Below are 19,330 nucleotides of genomic sequence, written 5' to 3' on the forward strand. Positions count from 1 at the left end.
TGCTTTTTATCTTCATCTGTTTGCAAACAGTAAGGGAACGGTGGACTAAATACTAAACTAACAAGTTTTGGTGCCCACAACACACAGCAATCTAACACAGCCACCTCTTTAAACACAAACTTGTTTCCGTTTACTTTAAAGCCTTGCACATCAACTATTAATGTTTTCGTCATGTTTGCACTCCACACTCTATCACTGTTTCCCGAAGACTAAAGCTTTTAGTCAACGAACGGGTTTAAACATGCATGATAACGTCATCACTGCAGCACGTGCTTACTCTAGCTTACCCGATGCGTGATTAAACTTGTTCGAATTAACCGCCACCACATAGAGTGCAGCAGCGAGGTAAGCGATGTAAGATGGTGGTAGCTAAAGATGTCAGCACGGTGCTCTGTTGATTAAAGATGGCTGCTTGTCAAAAAGATTTTTTCAAGTTATCCGCCACCACATAGAGTGCAGCACTGAGGTTTGCGATGCAATATGGCGGGTGACAGCTTGTCAAAGGTAAGTAGCTAAAGAGGGCAGCACTAAGGTTAGCAATGCAAGATGGTGGATGACAGCTGTGACGTAAAATATTACCCGCAAGATAGCACCACGATGCCCTTTTCATTAAAGATGGCAGCTAGAATTTTTCAAATTAACCGCCTCAAAGGTAAGTAGCTAAAGAGGGCAGCACTGTTCTCTCTGGATTAAAGATGGCAGCTTGTCGAAAAGAATTTTTCAAATTAACCGCCTCAAAGGTAAGTAGCTAAAGAGGGCAGCACTGTTCTCTCTGGATTAAAGATGGCTGCTTGTCGAAAAGAATTTTTTCAAATTATCCGCCACCACAAAGAGGGCAGCACGGTGCTCTCTTGATTAAAGATGGTAGATGACAGCTGAAGAGCGAGTAGAATTTGTTTCCAAATAAGAGCACGTAGAATTTGCCACCACCACATAGAGTGCAGCACTGTTCTCTCTAGATTAAAGATGGTGGATGACAGAAAAGCGCATAGGTTTGTAAAGCACGTAGAATTTACCGCCACCGCATAGAGTGCAGCACTGTTCTCTCTAGATTAAAGATGGTGGATGACAGAAAAGCGCATAGGTTTGTAAAGCACGTGGAATTTGCCGCCACCACATAGAGTGCAGCACTGTTCTCTCTAGATTAAAGATGGCGGATGACAGCTGTCAGAAAAGCACATAGGTTTGTAAAGCACATGGAATTTACCGCCACCACATAGAGTGCAGCACTGTTCTCTCTGGATTAAAGATGGCGGATGACAGCTGTCAAAAAAGCACGTGAGTATGTTTTCAAACAAGAGCACGTGGAATTTACCGCCACCACATAGAGGGCAGCACTGTTCTCTCTGGATTAAAGATGGCGGATGACAGCTGTCAGAAAATAGCACGTGAATTTGTTTCCAAACAAGAGCACATAGAATTTACCGCCACCACATAGAGTGCAGCACTGTTCTCTCTGGATTAAAGATGGCGGATGACAGCTAACGAAATTGCCCGCATGATAGCAGCACAGTGCTCTATTGATTAAAGATGGCGGATGACAGCTGTCAAAAAAGCACGTGGCTTTGTTTCCCAACAAGAGCACATAGAATTTTTCAAATTGCCGCCACCACATTTCAAAGGTATCTAGCTAAAGAGTACAGCACTGTGCTCTGTTGATTAAAGATGGTGGATGGTAGCTGTCAAAAAAAAGCACGTGAGTTTGTTTCCAAACAAGAGCACGTGGAATTTGCCGTCACCACATAGAGGGCAGCACGGTGCTCTCTTGATTAAAGATGGCTGCTGTCACGTGGAATTGTCTGCTACCACAGGTATCTAGCTAAAGAGGGCAGCACTGAGGTTTGCGATGCAAGATGGCTGCTGTCAAAAAGCATTTTTCAAATTATCCGCCACCACATTTCAAAGGTAAGTAGCTAAAGAGGGCAGCACTGTGCTCAAAGATGGCGGATGACAGCTGCACGTGGCTTTGTTTACCTCGCGCTAGTTAGGTTAAGTTGGTAGCACTAAGGTTTAGACCCGTCAAGATGGCAGCACTGTCGATGACAGGTGACGAATTTTGCAGCTACTGCGATATAGAGGGCAGCACAGTGCTTTGTGGTTTAAAGATGGCGGATGACAGCTGTCAAAACAGCACGTAGCTGTCAAAAAGCACGTGGCTTTGTTTACCTCGCGCTAGTGAGGTTAAGTTGGTACCACTAAGGTTTAGGTCCATCAAGATAGCAGTACTGAGGTTTGCGATGCGTTGTTGTCTGTCAAAAAGCACGTGGCTTTGTTTACAAATCTGTCAAAAAGCACGTGGCTGTCAAAAAACACGTGGCTTTGTTTACCTCATGCTAGTTAGGTTAAGTTGGCACTACTGGGGTTTAGGCCCGTCAAGATGGTAGTACTGAGGTTTGCGATGCGTTGTTGTCGATGACAGCTGTCAAAAAGCACGTGGCTTTGTTTACAAATCTGTCAAAAAGCACGTGGCTGTCAAAAAGCACGTGGCTTTGTTTACCTCGCGCTTGTGAGGTTAAGTTGGCACTACTGAGGTTTAGGCCCGTCAAGATGGCAGTACTGAGGTTAGCGGTGCGTTGTTGTCTGTCAAAAAGCACGTGGCTTTGTTTATCTCGCGCTAGTTAGGTTAAGTTGGCAGCACTGGAAGAGGCCTCTGGCTGAGGTGGAGGAGGCCACTGGGAGGCCACTGGCTGAGGAGGAGGAGGAGGTGGCCACTGGGAGGCCACTGGCTGAGGAGGAGGAGGAGGCCACTGGCTGAGGAGGAGGCCTCTTCCGAGAGCCGGAGGAGGAGGAGGCCGCCGAACCATCCAATTATACTACTTTACTTATCTATGGAGAAGGTAGACAGAATGCAAACCAGGCCCAGCGCCTGTACCGAGAACGCTATCCGGATAGACGACAACCGATGGGCATGACATTTCGAAGTGTGGAAAGACGCCTGCGGGATACTTCATCCCTGGGAAGGACACGGCCTGTTCGAGATCATCCCGTGACGTCTGTTGACATTGAAGAGGTCGTGTTTGACGCTATCCGGCGTAACCCTCATACTAGCACACAGGCCATTGCACAGTAGACGAACATCAGCCGAGCGTCTGTTATGTGGATACTGCATACCCAACGGTTACACCCGTAGCATCTGCAGTTACAACCAGGAACTCCATGGTCATGATTTCCATGCCCGCGTGGCGTTCTGTCAATGGATCCTACGGCATGTGGACACTGAGCCTGCATTTCTAGCGACTCTCTTATTTACGGACGAAGCGCAGTTCCACAACAATGGAACCGTTAATCGCCATAATGTGCATTACTGGAGTGTGGATCATCCCTGTTGGGTGCGACAGACAGCTTTTCAGGTACAGTGGGGCTATAGTGGGGCATGAATGTACGGTGTGGAATCATGGGTGATCACCTCATCGGTCCTCACGTCTTTGAGGGCCTTCTGACCAGCCAACGCTATCTGCGGTTTCTCCAAGATGAACTACCACCGTTTTTGGAACATGTGCCACTCCTTGACCGCTGCAGGATGTGGTTTCAGTATGACAGCTCCACTGCACGCGGCGGTCTTTCGAAACCATCTCCATGCGACGTATCCTGCTAAATGGATAGGAAGTGGAGGACCTGTCCCCTGACCCGCAAGATCGCCCGATCTTACTCCCCTGGATTTGTTTCTGTGGGACCATGTAAAACAATTGGTGCATGCACAGGGGCCGGCCATTCCTTGTCACCTGCTATAGCTCATCACCGAGGCATGCCGATTGGTTTCGCCAGAGATGTTGCAACGGGCCAGACGATCCTTACAACATCGTGCGCAGCTCTGTATCGACCACGGAGGTCGTCACTTCGAGCAGGTGCTGCGTTAAACGACGTTTGTTAACTGAAATCCTATCACATGTTTCCAAGCCTCTATCTATCCAGCTCCATAGCAACGGCCCTTTTCAGGGCCAAATAAACAAATCAGTCTGTGAAAAATATCGGTATTAAGTATACAAGCTTGCCACATCCCAGGCAACTGGCTTAAAAACATACTTGCATGGGACTGGAACCTTCTAACACTCGAGCACTACCAACTATCACACATCCTACCGCCCGCTAGCCAAGTAGCTACTGCGTCACTTGACCTACGGCGCCCACTTCCCAGCCTATGCTGGACACAGACCATCTGCACATCCTCGTCCAACCCAGCACCATATCTAATACAACGATACATACGGTATTTTACAGGGTCAAATAAACAAATCGGTCCTTGGAAGCTATTAAGTATGCAACATTACCACATCCCAGGCAAATGGCTGTTAAAAAAGAAATATGTGGGATTCGAACCTCCTACCTCGAGCACTGCCCATATCTACCCGCCCGCTTTCCATCTGAACTACTTCGACACTTGGCCTACGGCGGCCCACTTCCCAGTAGTTTTCATTTATTCGTGTTATTGAGAAATGAGTAATTCCACGTTACTTAAAAATCTATGCAAATAACATTGAATATTATATAATTTTGGTGTGGTCTGTAAAGTACGGTAGGTGTTTTACATAAAGTACCGTGTGATTTCTTATTATTTCTCTAGTTGATTTTTAACATTAACATCATATAACAAGTGTGTATTTTGGTAACCAAATACACTCGTTGGAGCCATAGGCGCCGACTTTTGGTCTTGAGCACGGGGCAAGGATGAAAATATCAGATATTCTTACAGGAGCAAAACATGATTGCGTCCCCGTACCACTGTACAGGTATGTTGTATAGGGACAAGTGCTCCCGTGGAGTCGGCGCCTATGGTTGGAACCTGTCGATGTTGGTGTCCTGATTCATCCTGAACCTTATGGCAACCTTAGCTAGGCTACACCAAGTGTCAGGCCACTACACATTCAACATGCATGCTATAGGTCGAATTTGGCACGAATGGCCTCTTATTTGATCCTCAAAGTTTAAAATATGAATAAAATATTTATCGCTCTTTGGATTCGAACCCACCTACCAACGCAACATGCATCAACAGGTCTGTGGTTAGTCCACTACACCACGGTGACTGTTGTCTCCCGTTTATCAGAAAGCGTACTTGGTGTAAAACTACGTCCCGCTTCACAAACATACACTCGTTTTCTATCATTATGCCATCACTTTTAGCGATAATTTCATATCGAATCGAAAGGTTATAATTATTGGCACGTACGTTTTACATAACCGTATGACAGTTTGATGTATTGTGTAAATACCTGTCGCATACAAGTTTTTGCAAAAGTTGTGCAGTGATGACGCAGTAAGTGCTTTAAAGACGACTGTAGCTTGGTATAAGGCAAAGGAAAATCGACCATCACCCCACGGACGTTCGTTGGGATGCCTAAAAGAAGAAACGTCAGGCGCGGCTGACTCACCCGGTATACTGGTATAAAGAAGAAGTTTATAACCAGTCCGCCTCTGTGGTGTAGTGGTTAGTGTGATTAGCTGCCATCCCCGGAGGCCCGAAATTTGAAAAGTGGTACGAGGGCTGGAACGGGGTTCACTCAGCCTCGGGAGGTCAAATGAGTAGAGGTGGGTTCGACTCCCACCTCAGCCATCCTGAAAGTGGTTTTCCGTGGGAAGTGGTTTCCCACTTCTCCTCCAGACAAATGCCGGGATGGTACCTAACTTGAGGCCACGGCCGCTTCCTTCCCTCTTCCTTGTCTATCCCTTCCAATCTTCCCATCCTCCTCCAAGGTCCCTGTTCAGCATAGCAGGTGAGGCCGCCTTGGCGAGGTACTGGTCATTCTCCCTAGTTGTATCTCCTGACCCAATGTCTAATGCTCCAGGACACTGCCCTTGAGGCGGTAGGGGTGGGATCCCTCGCCGAGTCCGAGGGGAAAACCAACCCTGGAGGGTAAACTGATTAAGGAGAAGAAGGAGAAGTAGAAGAAGAAGAAAAAGAGGTTTATAACTGGAGCTTCAAAAGCAACCGAGCATGTAGTTTTACACGTCTGTCGATATCATGGTCTTAGCCACAGGACCTTCAGTTTTATGTGCAATCTGAACTACTGAAATACCCCTTATGCATTGGCTGGGATCAGAAACCCTGCCTCCTGACAATGCCCCTCGGCTATCACATACCCCCAAATACAGTTTAAACAGTGTTTAAAATTTAGTGTTATTTAACCTTTCTAACTGAAACCTGGATACTGGTGACAGTCTCCGTGTACATTTTAACTTATCCATTTTTTCTGCTAGTGTTTTAATGTCACACAGGTCGCACTGACTGAATTCATCTTCTTGTTCTTCTTGCTTTAGTACAAAGTTTGTGGCAATGAGTCATATTTTTAGAGTTTGTTTATGTTACTTTGTGTGAACACCTGTGAGAAATAGTGACTGTTGAAATGTTGTGCTTTAGCTATGGGAACAATTGGAAGAGGAACGTGAAAGGCGGGAGAAGGAGCGGCTGGAAGCTCTTAAGAAAAAGGAGAAACACGAACAGAGTGCAGTCGCTTCTACGGAAGTCAAGCAGAAGTTGCAGGTAATGTAATGTGACCTTAGTTTACTTATTGTATCAATTTTCAGAGGCTTTCAACTGATTGCATTCACACTAGAACACATACTGAAATTACAAAGAAAGAGACTGGCATATTTTTGTGGTTCGTTTCTTACCTGCCGGCCCTGCGGTGCAAGGGTAACATATCTGCCTCTTATCTGGAGGCCCCGGGTTTGATTCCCAGACAGGTCAAGGATATTTACCTTGATCTGAACGCTGGTTCGAGGTCAAGTCACCCAGGTGAGTACAATTGAGGAGCTATCTGAGATGGCCCCGGTCTAGAAAGCCAAGAATAGCTGCCAAGAGGATCAGTCACGCTGACCACACGGCACCTCATAATCTGCAGGCCTTCAGGATGAGCAGCACTCGCTTGGTAGTCCATGGCCCATTGTGGGTTGTTGCGCCATGGGGTTTGGTTTACTTCTTACCTATTTAGAGCAGGTCTCTTCTTATATTGCACAGAAGAAAAAAAAATCGTAATGATAGGCCTAACTCTTACTTCAATTCCATAAGCTAACCTGACTTTATTCTTATAATGTCTAGAATATCATCCTTTGTAATTGTTTAATTGTTCAAAGCGTGTTCTACAGTAGTGTAGTTCAAAGTAGTTTGTTGACGTTTTCTTACCACGATTGTAGGATCATAGTCGTGGAACCATTGTTGGATGCGCTTGTGAACGGTAGGTAGGCTGTTGAGAGAGCTCTTGCGTTATTTTAGTCATAAAGTAGTTAAAACCTATTGAAATTGTTTAGTTTTGTGTGTATGTGATCCATTTAGTGCTATTTATATATTAGTGTTTAGTGCTTGTTGATAGAAATTGGGAGTAGTGATATTTATTTGAATTTTATAACAAGTAGTTCAGCTGGTGTTAAGTAGATTACGTTTTCTAGGTTAAGTAGGCTAGCTAGGTGTACCTTGTTTCAAATTTAGGTTTAGGAAATACTTTAGGTAATAATATGAACTTTAAAAACATTTAAATATCTGTAGGTTCGTTGGTATAATACTTACACAAGGGCAGATTATCATAAGGAGTTGCAACTTTCGCCGCAAGTATTCCGTATTTCGTATAGATACCTACCGGTATCCGTTCAAACTATCACGAAGGTAATAAAGTATTAAATTAAATAACACAATACGCCTGTAAGCTTCGATTTAAAAAGAAGTTAAAGAGAATACATGGTAATTTCACTGGATAATTACGGTACTTAACAGTTTTTTGATTACTATAATCTATCAGCTTCATTGTCCGTACTGATAGTATGACCACACAAGTATGAAGGATGAGAGTTTTCCACCTAATCAATACTTTATTATACAAAGTGTCTAATAATTTAAATTACATTGAAACACAATACCGGTTTCAACCTGTTAAATAGGTCGTCAGCTGTTGATGAACCTGCTTATTCAATAGTGACTGTACAGAATAAAACATAACTAGGATTAAACAAGAATGCCACTATTCTAATAAAATGTAATGCTTAATGTCTGAATATATACATATGGTAAAGTTTTTGAAGTTAGAAGGCTTTAACTTCCTGGAGTCCCATGAATGCCATATATTCCAAACAAAAAAAGTATTATGCTCTAATGTTAAAAACAGGAAACAATTTTTAAAGTTTAAAGAGTCACTGATATCATTGTGTCAAGTTCAGATATTTTATGTTGCTATGCCAGCATTATGTCCAACGGTTGTGCAGGGTAGATACAAAAGTGCATTGTTGGGGCGCAGATATGCGGGGAACGTTATGTTCCAGTTGTTGATGAGCCTGCTTATTCAATAGAGACTGTACAGAATAAAATATTACTAAGATTAAACAAGAATGCCACTATTCTAATAAAATGTTATGCTTAATGTCAAAATATATACATATGGCACAGTTTTTGAAGTTGAAAGGCTTTATCTTTCTGGAGTTCCACGAATGCCACATATTCCAGAAAAATTTATATTATGCTATAATATTAAAAATAGGAAACAATTCTTAAAGTTGAAAGAGACACTGATATCATTGCATCAATTTAAAGTATCTTATGCTTCAGTGCCAGCATTATGTCCAACGGTTGTTCAGGATAGATACAAAAGTGCATTGTTGGGCTGCAAATATGCCGGGAACCTTATGTTCGATAGAATATTAGGTTGTGTACTTGTTTTATAGGCAGTATGCTCTTCTCAGTCCTTATCATTGCTGATCAACATGCTAATTTATACTAAGACATCTTGTTGAGGCATAATTTGCTATGTAAGACATATTGAAATCAGTAAAAGTAAGTGTGAGAACTCCCCTCTTCATACTTGTATTCTACCCAGGTAAAGTCAAGAAATCTGAGAAATAAGAAAAGGAAGGTAGAAATTAGAATATCAAATAGAGTGCCTGCTAAAGTGGGTTGTGAACTATTATGTGTGTCTTACTTACGTGTGAGCTGGATATGTCATTGAGCATGGTCAGAAGTGTGCTGCAAACTGTTGCGTGTACATCGTGTAGCTGTTGTAGCATTAAGATTGAGAGTTAGCTTGATGAGGAGGTGGGGTGGGGTGGGTTATTTGGGGTGGGTGTGGTTTTGTGTTTGCTGATTCTTCTTAGATGTGTGTCTTTTAGACTGGGAATGGCTGTGCTGTAAAGAATGTTTGTTTTATCTGTGATTTCGTTTAAGTTAAAGTTGGGATTAGCGTACTGGTCCATTTCTACATCAGATTTCTACATCTGTATGGCCCAGTCCGCTAATCCCAACTTCAACTTAAACGAAATCACAGATAAAACAAACATTCTTTACAACACAGCCATTACCATTCTAAAAGACACATATCTAAGAAGTATCAGCAAACGCAAATCCACACACACCCCAAAAAACACACCCCACCCCACCTCCTCCTCAAGCTGCTTCCCCCTCTCCACTATCTCTCAATCTTAATGCTACAACAGCTACACGATGTACACGCAACTGTTTGCAGCACGCTTTTGACCATGCTCAATGACATATCCTGCTCACACGTAAGTAAGACACACATAATAGTTCACAACCCATTTAGCAGGCACTCTCTATTTGATATTCTAATTTCTACCTTCCTTTTCTTATTTCTCAGATTTTTTACTTTACCTGGGTGGAATACAAGTATGAAGAGGGGAGCTCTCACACTTTTTTACTGATTTCAATATGTCATACATAGCTACTTATGGCTCAAAAAGATGTCTTAGCATAAATTAGCATGTTTATCAGCAATGATAAGGACTGAGAAGAGCATAGTACCTGTAAAACAAGTACAGAACCTAATATCCTACTGAACATAACGTTCCCCGCATATTTGCGGCCCAACAATGCACTTTTGTATCTACCCTGCACAACCATTGGACATACTGCTGGCATTGCAGCATAAGATATTTGAACTTGATACAATGATATCCGTGTCTGTTTAAACTTTAAGAATTGTTTCCTATCTTTTAAATATTATAGCATATAAACAATTTTTTGGAATATGTGGCATTCGTTGGGACTCCAGGAAGATAAAGCCTTTCAACTTCAAAAAGTGTACCATATGTATGTATTTATTTAGACATTAAGCATTACATTTTATTAAAATAGTGGCATTCTTGTTTAATCCTAGTTATGTTTTATTCTATACAGTCGCTATTGAATAAGCAGGTAAATCAACAGCTGATGATGACCTATTTAACAGGCTGAAACCGGTACTGTGTTTTAATGTAATTTAAATTATTAGACACTTTGTATAATAAAGTATTGATTAGGTGGAAAACTCTCATCCTTCATACTTGTGTAGTTTTTGGATTGTTGACGATTGTTGCTGCATCCCGACGAGATCAAAGAGTAGCCTACATGCGCATGGTAGTTGTGTAAACAAATACGAAATCAGCTGATTACTTTATTCCGATAATTTGTAGTCTAAGTTCCCGCCATAATTTGTACTTGCACCTTTGTTTATTCTTCGAGTAAAAGTTAATAATTAAATTGAAATAACAAATAACGTAGTTCAACCTATTCAATACAAGTAAATAAGAAATGTGGTGTTACATTCCTATTTAATTATAAGCGGAAGCGGTACCGGTTTCGACCCCAATCTGGGTCATCATCAGCCGAATAAAATGCAAAAACAATGCATAGGTAAATAAGATATTAAAGAATGAATCTTTCACGAAAACAGTTGAAGAAGCAATATAAAATTCTGGGGATAGGCACTGCGCGATTTTAAATCGTAAAATCTAGAAGAAGTAGAAGGTCAGTCATTTAAGGCGCAATCTTCTGAATAGTAGCACTGTCTATTAGAGCATAGTACTAATAATAATCTGTCTAAGCATTTAGCTTTGTTGCTAATCATTGAGTACAGTAGTTCTTGCAGATTTCAAACTTGTAATTTTCATTTCTGTTTCTGCTTAGTAGTGGCATACGGTAGGGGTATTGTAATTAGGATACGTCTGAACGTAGTTTAAAATTATTGTAGTGTACTGTACAGTAGTATGCAAGTAATATCTTATTAGAAATTAGTGTGCTTATTTTATTATTGTAAAATATTTGTGTAGTATAGTAGAGGTATCTGTAGGAACTCTCTTACTAGAATTCTGTTGTTGTAATTAGGATAGGCTTAACTGCAGTTTAGAATTATGTAATTCTTGTGTATTCCTTTTGGTAATCAGTAATTAACAGCAGTTTTTATCCTGTTCGGGTGTTGTAGGATAAAAATATTATTTTTTTTTGCTAGGGGCTTTACGTCGCACCGACACAGATATGTCTTATGGCGACGATGGGATAGGAAAGGCCTAGGAGTTGGAAGGAAGCGGCCATGGCCTTAATTAAGGTACAGCCCCAGCATTTGCCTGGTGTGAAAATGGGAAACCACGGAAAACCATCTTCAGGGCTGCCGATAGTGGGATTCAAACCTAGTATCTCCCGGATGCAAGCTCACAGCCGCGCGCCTCTACGCGCACGGCTAACTCGCCCGGTTAGGAGGATAAAAATAGAGTACGACTAAGTAGTATTGTAGAGTAGTAGTATATTAATTGCCTTATTGTTGTTGATCTTTGAGTACTATCCTAGACAATATTTCTTTCCAAGCAGCTGGAATTGGTAACATTTCTGGGGATATACTAAGGACAATGGGTTGGGATATAGTACCATATCTGAAGTACTTGTTTGATTATTGTTTGGTTGAAGGAGCTATACGAAATGAATGGAGAGTTGCTATAGTAGCCCCTGTTGTTGTATACAAGGAACTTGGTATACAGTGACACAACATAAAGTTTATTGTTCCAATGATTTGATTATATATATAATAAAACTGAATTCTTCTTGAAACTTGTTTGAATGCATGCAGTTAATGTTGAAATTAAATCTTAAATTGAATATCTGTTGCATATGTACAATTATACAATACGAGAGTTCTATATACACGTAGTTCTATCTTGAGGAGATAGTCTGTTTCACTAATAAATTGTCCTGATAGTCGAAAACTATCTTTTGTGAAATTACAAGTGTAACTTGTAGAGAGAGGCAGAATGCTGGTACTAGGTTTATACTTGCAAGGAACTTGCATTAATTTATTCAAATAGCAGAATGCTAAGGTAGATGTCGGAGCACTGGTGAGGACTAAAGGGAGTAGCAGAATGCTATACTCGGGGCTCGACGTGGCTGCGGGGATCAGGATAATGAGGCAATGTTCAGAGGTGAGACCTCACGGCCAGCAATTTGTCCACCTGTTCAAAACGCGTTTTTAAGAGGAATGCCTCCGTGTTTGACTTGCGGTGTGGTCTGGTCGTTGAACATTGGGGTAGTCCTGGAGAGGCTCGGAACGAAGCTCCTTATATATCGCTGGCTGACGTCATCGGTGAGCGTGCCAGGCGCAGTAAAGACACCTCGTAGCTGCTAGAAACTTCGATGCTGCGGCGGGTTGCGGAGCTTGTAGGCGCAGAGCTTGCGATGCGGAGGACAAACACAACACCTGTGATGGGGTGAAAGTTCCTTTTAGGGATCATTGTAAGTATCTAGGTGTTAATATAAGGAAAGATCTTCCTTGAAGTAATCACATAAATGGGATTGTAGATAAAGGGTACATATCTCTGCACATGGTGATGAGGGTGTGTAGGGGTTGTAGTAAGGATGTAAAGGAGAGGGCATATAAGTCTCTGGTAAGAACCCAACTAGAGTATGGTTCCAGTGTATGGGATCCTCACCGGGATTACTTGATTCAAGAACTGGAAAAAATCCAAAGAAAAGCTGCTCGATTTGTTCTGGGTGATTTGTGACAAAAGAGTAGCGTTACAAAAATGTTGCAAAATTTGGGCTGGGAAGGCTTGGGAGAAAGAAGACCAGCTGCTCGACTAAGTGGTATGCGATAGATGTTGATTCCCTTAGGGAACCTGAAATATTTGTCCCGAATGAGTACATTTATAATACCAATATAAATGGTCCGTTATTGGACACTATAAATTTTCCGGCTAACTCACTCCTGGTTGCCAGCATTTCACCCCCATGTGCTAAGTTGGGCTCATCAGTTGGTACTTAAAATACCCACCAAGATGCATGGCTAGTGCATACGGTGGAGGCCACTGCGCAGACTACTTGGAGCCGCCGGCAGTGCCAATGCACTATGAGAGACTTTGTCTCATTACCAAAAATTGATGCCTGCTTGGCCATCAGATGATACAGATGTTGATTCCCATAGGGAACCTGAAATATTTGTCCCGAGTGAGTAAATTTGTAATACCAATATAAATGGTAATTGGTAAGTGGTATGTGCCGAGCTGTCAGCGGAGAGATGGCCTGGAATGCCATTAGTAGACAAATAAGTTTGAGTGGCATCTTTAAAAGTAGGAATGATCACAATATGAAGATAAAGTTGGAATTCATGAGGACAAATTGGGGCAAATATTCATTTATAGAAAGGGGAGTAAGGGATTGGAATAACTCACCAAGGGAGATGTTCAATAAATTTCCAATTTCTTTGAAATCATTTAAGCAAAGGCTAGAAAAACAACAGATAGGGAATCTGCCACCTGGGGTGGGGGACTGCCCTAAATGCAGATCAGTATTGATTGATTGATTGATTGATTGATTGATTGATTGATTGATTGATTGATTGATTGAACATCCAGTTTTTTGTGAAATCCAGATCATAGGGAAGTGACTTTTCATTTAAAATATCCCACATGCGTTGACTGTGCTCAAACGGTGGCTGCCTTGGTGAGAACCCAGCGAGGATTCCACTTGCCATTCGCATCTTGCTTTGTGAAATCATGTCCTCTGATATGGAAATTTCAGATTTATGAGCTCCTCCAGTAAATAGTGCATACTTGTAATTAGGGCTAGAATTTTTATGCCCTAAATAAGGCATTTATGTCCTAAGGATCCTTCAGAAATGCCCTACACATACAAAAAGTTGACCAAGAAAGAAATGTCATATTTACTTAACATTGTTAGGCTATTATTTTTTTTTAATTTACATTTTATGGCCTTCATTGGACCACTCTAGTCAACTTTATACAAATAATTTTTCCGTTTCCTGTCAGCCCAGTACTTCTTCATTCTCTCTGATCTTATCCTTCTTTCTTCATCGGATTATTATTTTAACTAATAATTAATAATTAATTTTTGTATTCATAATTGAATCGAAGTACAAATGTAGAAAACTGTATGCCACATTAATTATGTATCGGTTTTATCTGAATTGTTGCTCAGAAATTATTTTATCTGATATAAGTTTCCAGCAATAGTCTTAATTAGTTGTTACTTCCCATTTTTCACTTGATGAGTTACAGTATACAGTTAATACTTTATGTAAGTTTATGCAACTGAAAGTCTGATGATTCTCAGCTAAGAGAGCCTTATACATACAAAATATCCCTTCTACCTCAACTAAAACATTTGGGGTATATTTAAAATACACAGTATCACTGGTAACTGAATCACAGTAATATCCTGCCTCAAGAGAGAATTGTTCTCCAGATAGACCCTTGAACATGGTGCACATCACTGGTTGCAAATTGTTATTGAAGAGGTGGTTACATAGGGATGGATGTTAAAGTGAAAATACTGAATGTGCAGAAAAAACAATCTACATACATACATACATACATACATACATACATACATACATGCATTATCGTTATAGACTGTTATGCCTTTCAGCGTTCAGTCTGCAAGCCTCTGAGAATTTACTAAACGTCGCCACAATCCTCGATTTGCAACTAGTATTGTGGCCTCATTTAGTTCTGTACCTATTATCTTTAAATCCTTAGAAACCGAGTCTAACCATAGTCGTCTTGGTCTCCCTCTACTTCTCTTACCCTCCATAACAGAGTCCATTATTCTCCTAGGTAATCTATCCTCCTCCATTCGCCTCACATGACCCCGCCACCGAAGCCGGTTTATGCGTACAGCTTCATCCATCGAGTTCATTCCTAAATTAGCCTTTATCTCCTCATTCCGAGTACCCTCCTGCCATTGTTCCCACCTATTTGTACCAACAATCATTCTTGCTACTTTCATGTCTGTTGCTTCTAACTTATGAATAAGATATTCTGAGTCCACCCAGCTTTCGCTCCCGTAAAGCAAAGTTGGTCTGAAAACAACCGATGTAAAGATAGTTTCATCTGGGAGCTGACTTCCTTCTTACAGAATACTGCTGATCGCAACTGTGAGCTCACTGCGTTAGCTTTACTACACCTTGATTCAATCTCTCTTACTATATTACCATCCAGGGAGAACATACAACCTAAATACTTGAAATTATCAACCTGTTCTAGCTTTGTATCACCAATCTGACATTGAATTCTGTTGAATTTCTTACCTACTGACATCAATTTAGTCTTCGAGAGGCTAATTTTCATACCATACTCATTGCACCTATTTTCAAGTTGCAAGATATTAGACTGCAGGCTTTCGGCACAGTCTGCCATTAAGACCAAGACGTCAGCATAGGCCAAACTGCTTACTACATTTCCACCTAACTGAATCCCTCCCTGCCATTTTATACCTTTCAGCAGGTGATCCATGTAAACTACGAACAGCAACGGTGAAAGATTACAGCCTTGTCTAACCCCTGTAAGTACCCTGAACCAAGAACTCATTCTACCATCAATTCTCACTGAAGCCCAATTGTCAACATATATGTCTTCGATTGATTTTAATAATCTACCTTTAATTCCATGGTCCCCCAGTATAGTGAACATCTTTTCCCTCGGTACCCTGTCATATGCTTTCTCTAGATCTACGAAACATAAACACAACTGCTTATTACTCTCTTAGCATCTTTCGATTACCTGGCGCATACTGAAAATCTGATCCTGAGAGCCTCTCTGTGGTCTGAAACCACACTGGTTTTCATCCAACTTTCTCGCAACGACTGATCGCACCCTCCCTTCCAAGATGTCAGTGAATACTTTGCCTGGTATACTAATCAATGAGATACCTCGATAGTTGTTGCAATCCTTCCTGTTCCCTTGCTTATAGATAGGTGCAATTACTGCTTTTGTCCAATCTGAAGGTACCTTACCAACACTCCACGCTAATTTTACCACTCTATGAAGCCATTTCATCTCTGCCTTCCCACTATACTTCACCATTTCAGGTCTAATTTCATCTATTCCTGCTGCCTTATGAGTTATAACAATGGAGTTTTTTTACCATCCTCTCAAGCGTAATTTCACCAACATCATTTTCCTCCTCCACATGAGCTTGGCTGTTTGCAACACCACCAGGATGATTTCCTTTTTACATTGAGAAGATGTTCAAAATATTCCTTCCACCTCTCCAGTGATTCCCTGGGATCTATTATGAGTTCACCTGAATTACTCAAAACACTGTTCATTTCCTTTTTCCCTCCCTTCCTAAGATTCTTTGTTATTGTCCAGAAAGATTTCCCTGCTGCTTGACCTAGCCTTTCCAGGTTATTACCAAAATCTTCCCATGACTTCTTTTTGGATTCAACAACTATTTGTTTCGCTCTGTTTCCTTCACCTATGTACAAATCCTTGTATGCCTCGCCCTTGTTTGGAGCCATTTCTGATAAGCCTTCTTTTTACGTTTACAGGCTGCTCTCACTTCATCATTCCACCAAGATGTTCGCCTTTTCCCATCTTTACACACAGTTGTTCCTAGGCATTCCCTTGCTGTTTCTACTACAGCATCCCTGTATGCCACCCATTCACTTTCTATATCCTGAACCTGCTTACTGTCTACTGTTCGAAACTTCTCACTAATCGTATCCATGTACTTCTGTCTAATTTCCTCGTCCTGCAGATTTTCTACCTTTATTCGTTTGCAGACCGATTTCACTTTATCTACCCTAGGCCTAGATATACTTAGTTCACTACAGATCAAATAGTGGTCTGTATCATTGAAAAATCCGCGAAAAACTCGTACATTCCTAACAGATTTCCTGAATTCAAAGTCTGTTAAGATATAGTCTATTATGGATCTGGTACCCCTAGCCTCCTGTGTGTAGCGGTGAATAGCCTTATGCTTGAAGAATGTATTCGTAACAGCTAAACCCATACTAGCGCAGAAGTCCAGCAAACGCTTCCCATTCCCATTAGCTTCCATATCTTCCCCACAGCCTCCGTGGCTCAGACGGCAGCGCGTCGGCCTCTCACCGCTGGATACCGTGGTTCAAATCCCGGTCATTCCATGTGAGATTTGTGCTGGACAAAGCGGAGGTGGGACAGGTTTTTCTCCGGGCACTCCGGTTTTCCCTGTCATCTTTCATTCCAGCAACACTCTCCATTCTCATTTCGTAGCATCTATCAGTCATTAATAAAATCACTTTGGGAGTGGCGACCCCATCGTAATAATAGCCTATATATGATTCATTCATTACATCCCTGACCCGGTCAATGACTGGAAAACAGGTTGTAGGTTTTCATTTTCATCTTCCCCACATTTACCAATTACCCTTTCGTATCCTTCAGTTCTATTCCCAACTCTCACATTGAAATCGCCCATTAGCACTATTCTATCCTTGCTGTTGACCCTGACCACGATGTCACTCAATGCTTCATAAAACTTGTCAACTTCATCCTCATCTGCACCCTCACATGGTGAATACACGGAGACAAATTTAGTCCTAATTCCTCCAACTGACAAATCTTCCCACATCATTCGCTCATTTACGTGCCTAACCGAAACTATGTTGCGTGCAATGGTATTCCTGATAAAGAGCCCTACCCCAGACTCTGCCCTTCCCTTTCTAACACCCGTCAAGTACACTTTATAATCTCCTATCTCTTCCTCATTATCTCCCCTTACCCGAATATCACTTACTCCTAGCACATCCAGATGCATCCTCCTTGCTGACTCAGCCAGTTCTACCTTCTTTCTTCCATAAGCCCCATTAATATTGATAGCTCCCCATCGAATTCCATTTCATTCACCGAGTTGTTTCCAAGGAGTCCCTCGCCTGTCAAATGGGAGTGGGACTCCATTACTCCCATAGGTCCAAGGCTTGCTTAAAATGTTCTGAGCTCGGTAAATTCATGAAACAGGATGCTACCCTACTTGCACAGTCCAAGTTAGGATCTCTCCTCTAACGGGTTATGGACCACCCGTGAATTGTATAGTCCTAGCCGCCTGAGCACAAGGAGGGCCACGACTCAGAATATGTCCGAGATGCCCACTCCCATTCCATAACAACTGGTATCCCGACTCTCAGGACCACTTACTAGGCCACTCAGCCGTTGCCCATGGTTCACAAACTAGGACGTGTCTACAGTAACCAACAAACATGAACCATGAAACATGAAACAGTCAATGTGTGTACAAAACATGGGTAGTAGTCATTAAGCATATGATATTCAATTGAATGAATGAATGAATGAATGAATGAATGAATGAATGAATGAATGAATGAATGAATGAATGAATGAATGAATGAATGAATGAATGGAAGTAGATTAAGCAAATAAAGGAATAATCATGTTAGAGTTGGTTGTCAATTTATCTTTGTTGTATGTCTTTTAGGGATTTTTACTGAACAAGAAGCAGCGGGAGGCAGCAGCTGCAGGAGTGGTGAGTGGTGTGGTTAGTCCGGTCAACACACAAGCTTATCGCAACTGGTAAGAAATATTGAATAATAAAAGGGGTTGCTATTAGGAAATAAAGATGTATGTAATGTTCATGAAGTTAGGTTAGAAAGGCACGTGCGCAAACACACACGAAGTTTATTTCCATGCCTTACTTTATACCTTTGAAGAAAGTAATGTTTATGTGATATATGACCTAGAAAAGATTGAGTGTTTTATTACTGGTTCAAATCTCCATTTAAAATACATTTCTAAGGTCCCTTCAACTATGTGTAGTTTTAAGAGATGCCAAAATGGCTAAATTCAACTCTTTTAACATTCTAATAAATCTGCCGACAAGTGTTTCAAACAATTGAGCCCTCCTCAATCCAACCCCCTGTGCCAGAATTCAGGACACCTTTAGGAGTTATATTAGTTTACTAGTTTGGTAAACAGTGTTTAGAAAGGGAAACTGTAAATGCAAGATCCCTCCCTGCCCAGTGGTCCATGTGTATTAGGACTGACAAAAAGATGTTGAGTAGGAGAATAATCAGTTGGATTTATTGATCATGACATACGGTGGTGGAAAGAAAATTGCAACACCGTGGCTGTGTAGGTCATTTTATTCAAGATTCAATGTAGAGGTAATATAATTTGATGATATTACATGATCAAAAGTACAGACCAACCCAAGCAATAGACAGCAAGTATTGAAAGAGCTGAACATCATATCACACCGGGCGAGTTGGCCATGCTGTTGGGAGCGCACAGCTGTAAGCTTTCATCTGGGAGACAGTGGGTTTGAACCCCACTGTTAGCAGCCCTGAAGATGGTTTTC

General features: G+C 41.5%; 1 protein-coding gene across 7 annotated transcripts in view; it reads left to right on the forward strand.

Moving 5' to 3' along the window:
* Window positions 1–19,330, forward strand: part of HDAC4 (histone deacetylase 4) — a 1,180,658-nt gene that overhangs the window by 978,634 nt on the left and 182,694 nt on the right. For all 7 annotated transcript variants that reach the window (XM_068226410.1, XM_068226411.1, XM_067142123.2 and 4 more), the window contains 2 exons: window positions 6,356–6,478; window positions 18,452–18,546. In XM_068226410.1, the coding sequence (XP_068082511.1) occupies window positions 6,356–6,478; window positions 18,452–18,546 (218 nt within the window). The remainder of the gene's footprint in view (window positions 1–6,355; window positions 6,479–18,451; window positions 18,547–19,330) is intronic.

Source organism: Anabrus simplex, chromosome 2, assembly GCF_040414725.1.
Source record: "Anabrus simplex isolate iqAnaSimp1 chromosome 2, ASM4041472v1, whole genome shotgun sequence".
Taxonomy (NCBI): Eukaryota; Metazoa; Arthropoda; class Insecta; order Orthoptera; family Tettigoniidae; genus Anabrus; species Anabrus simplex.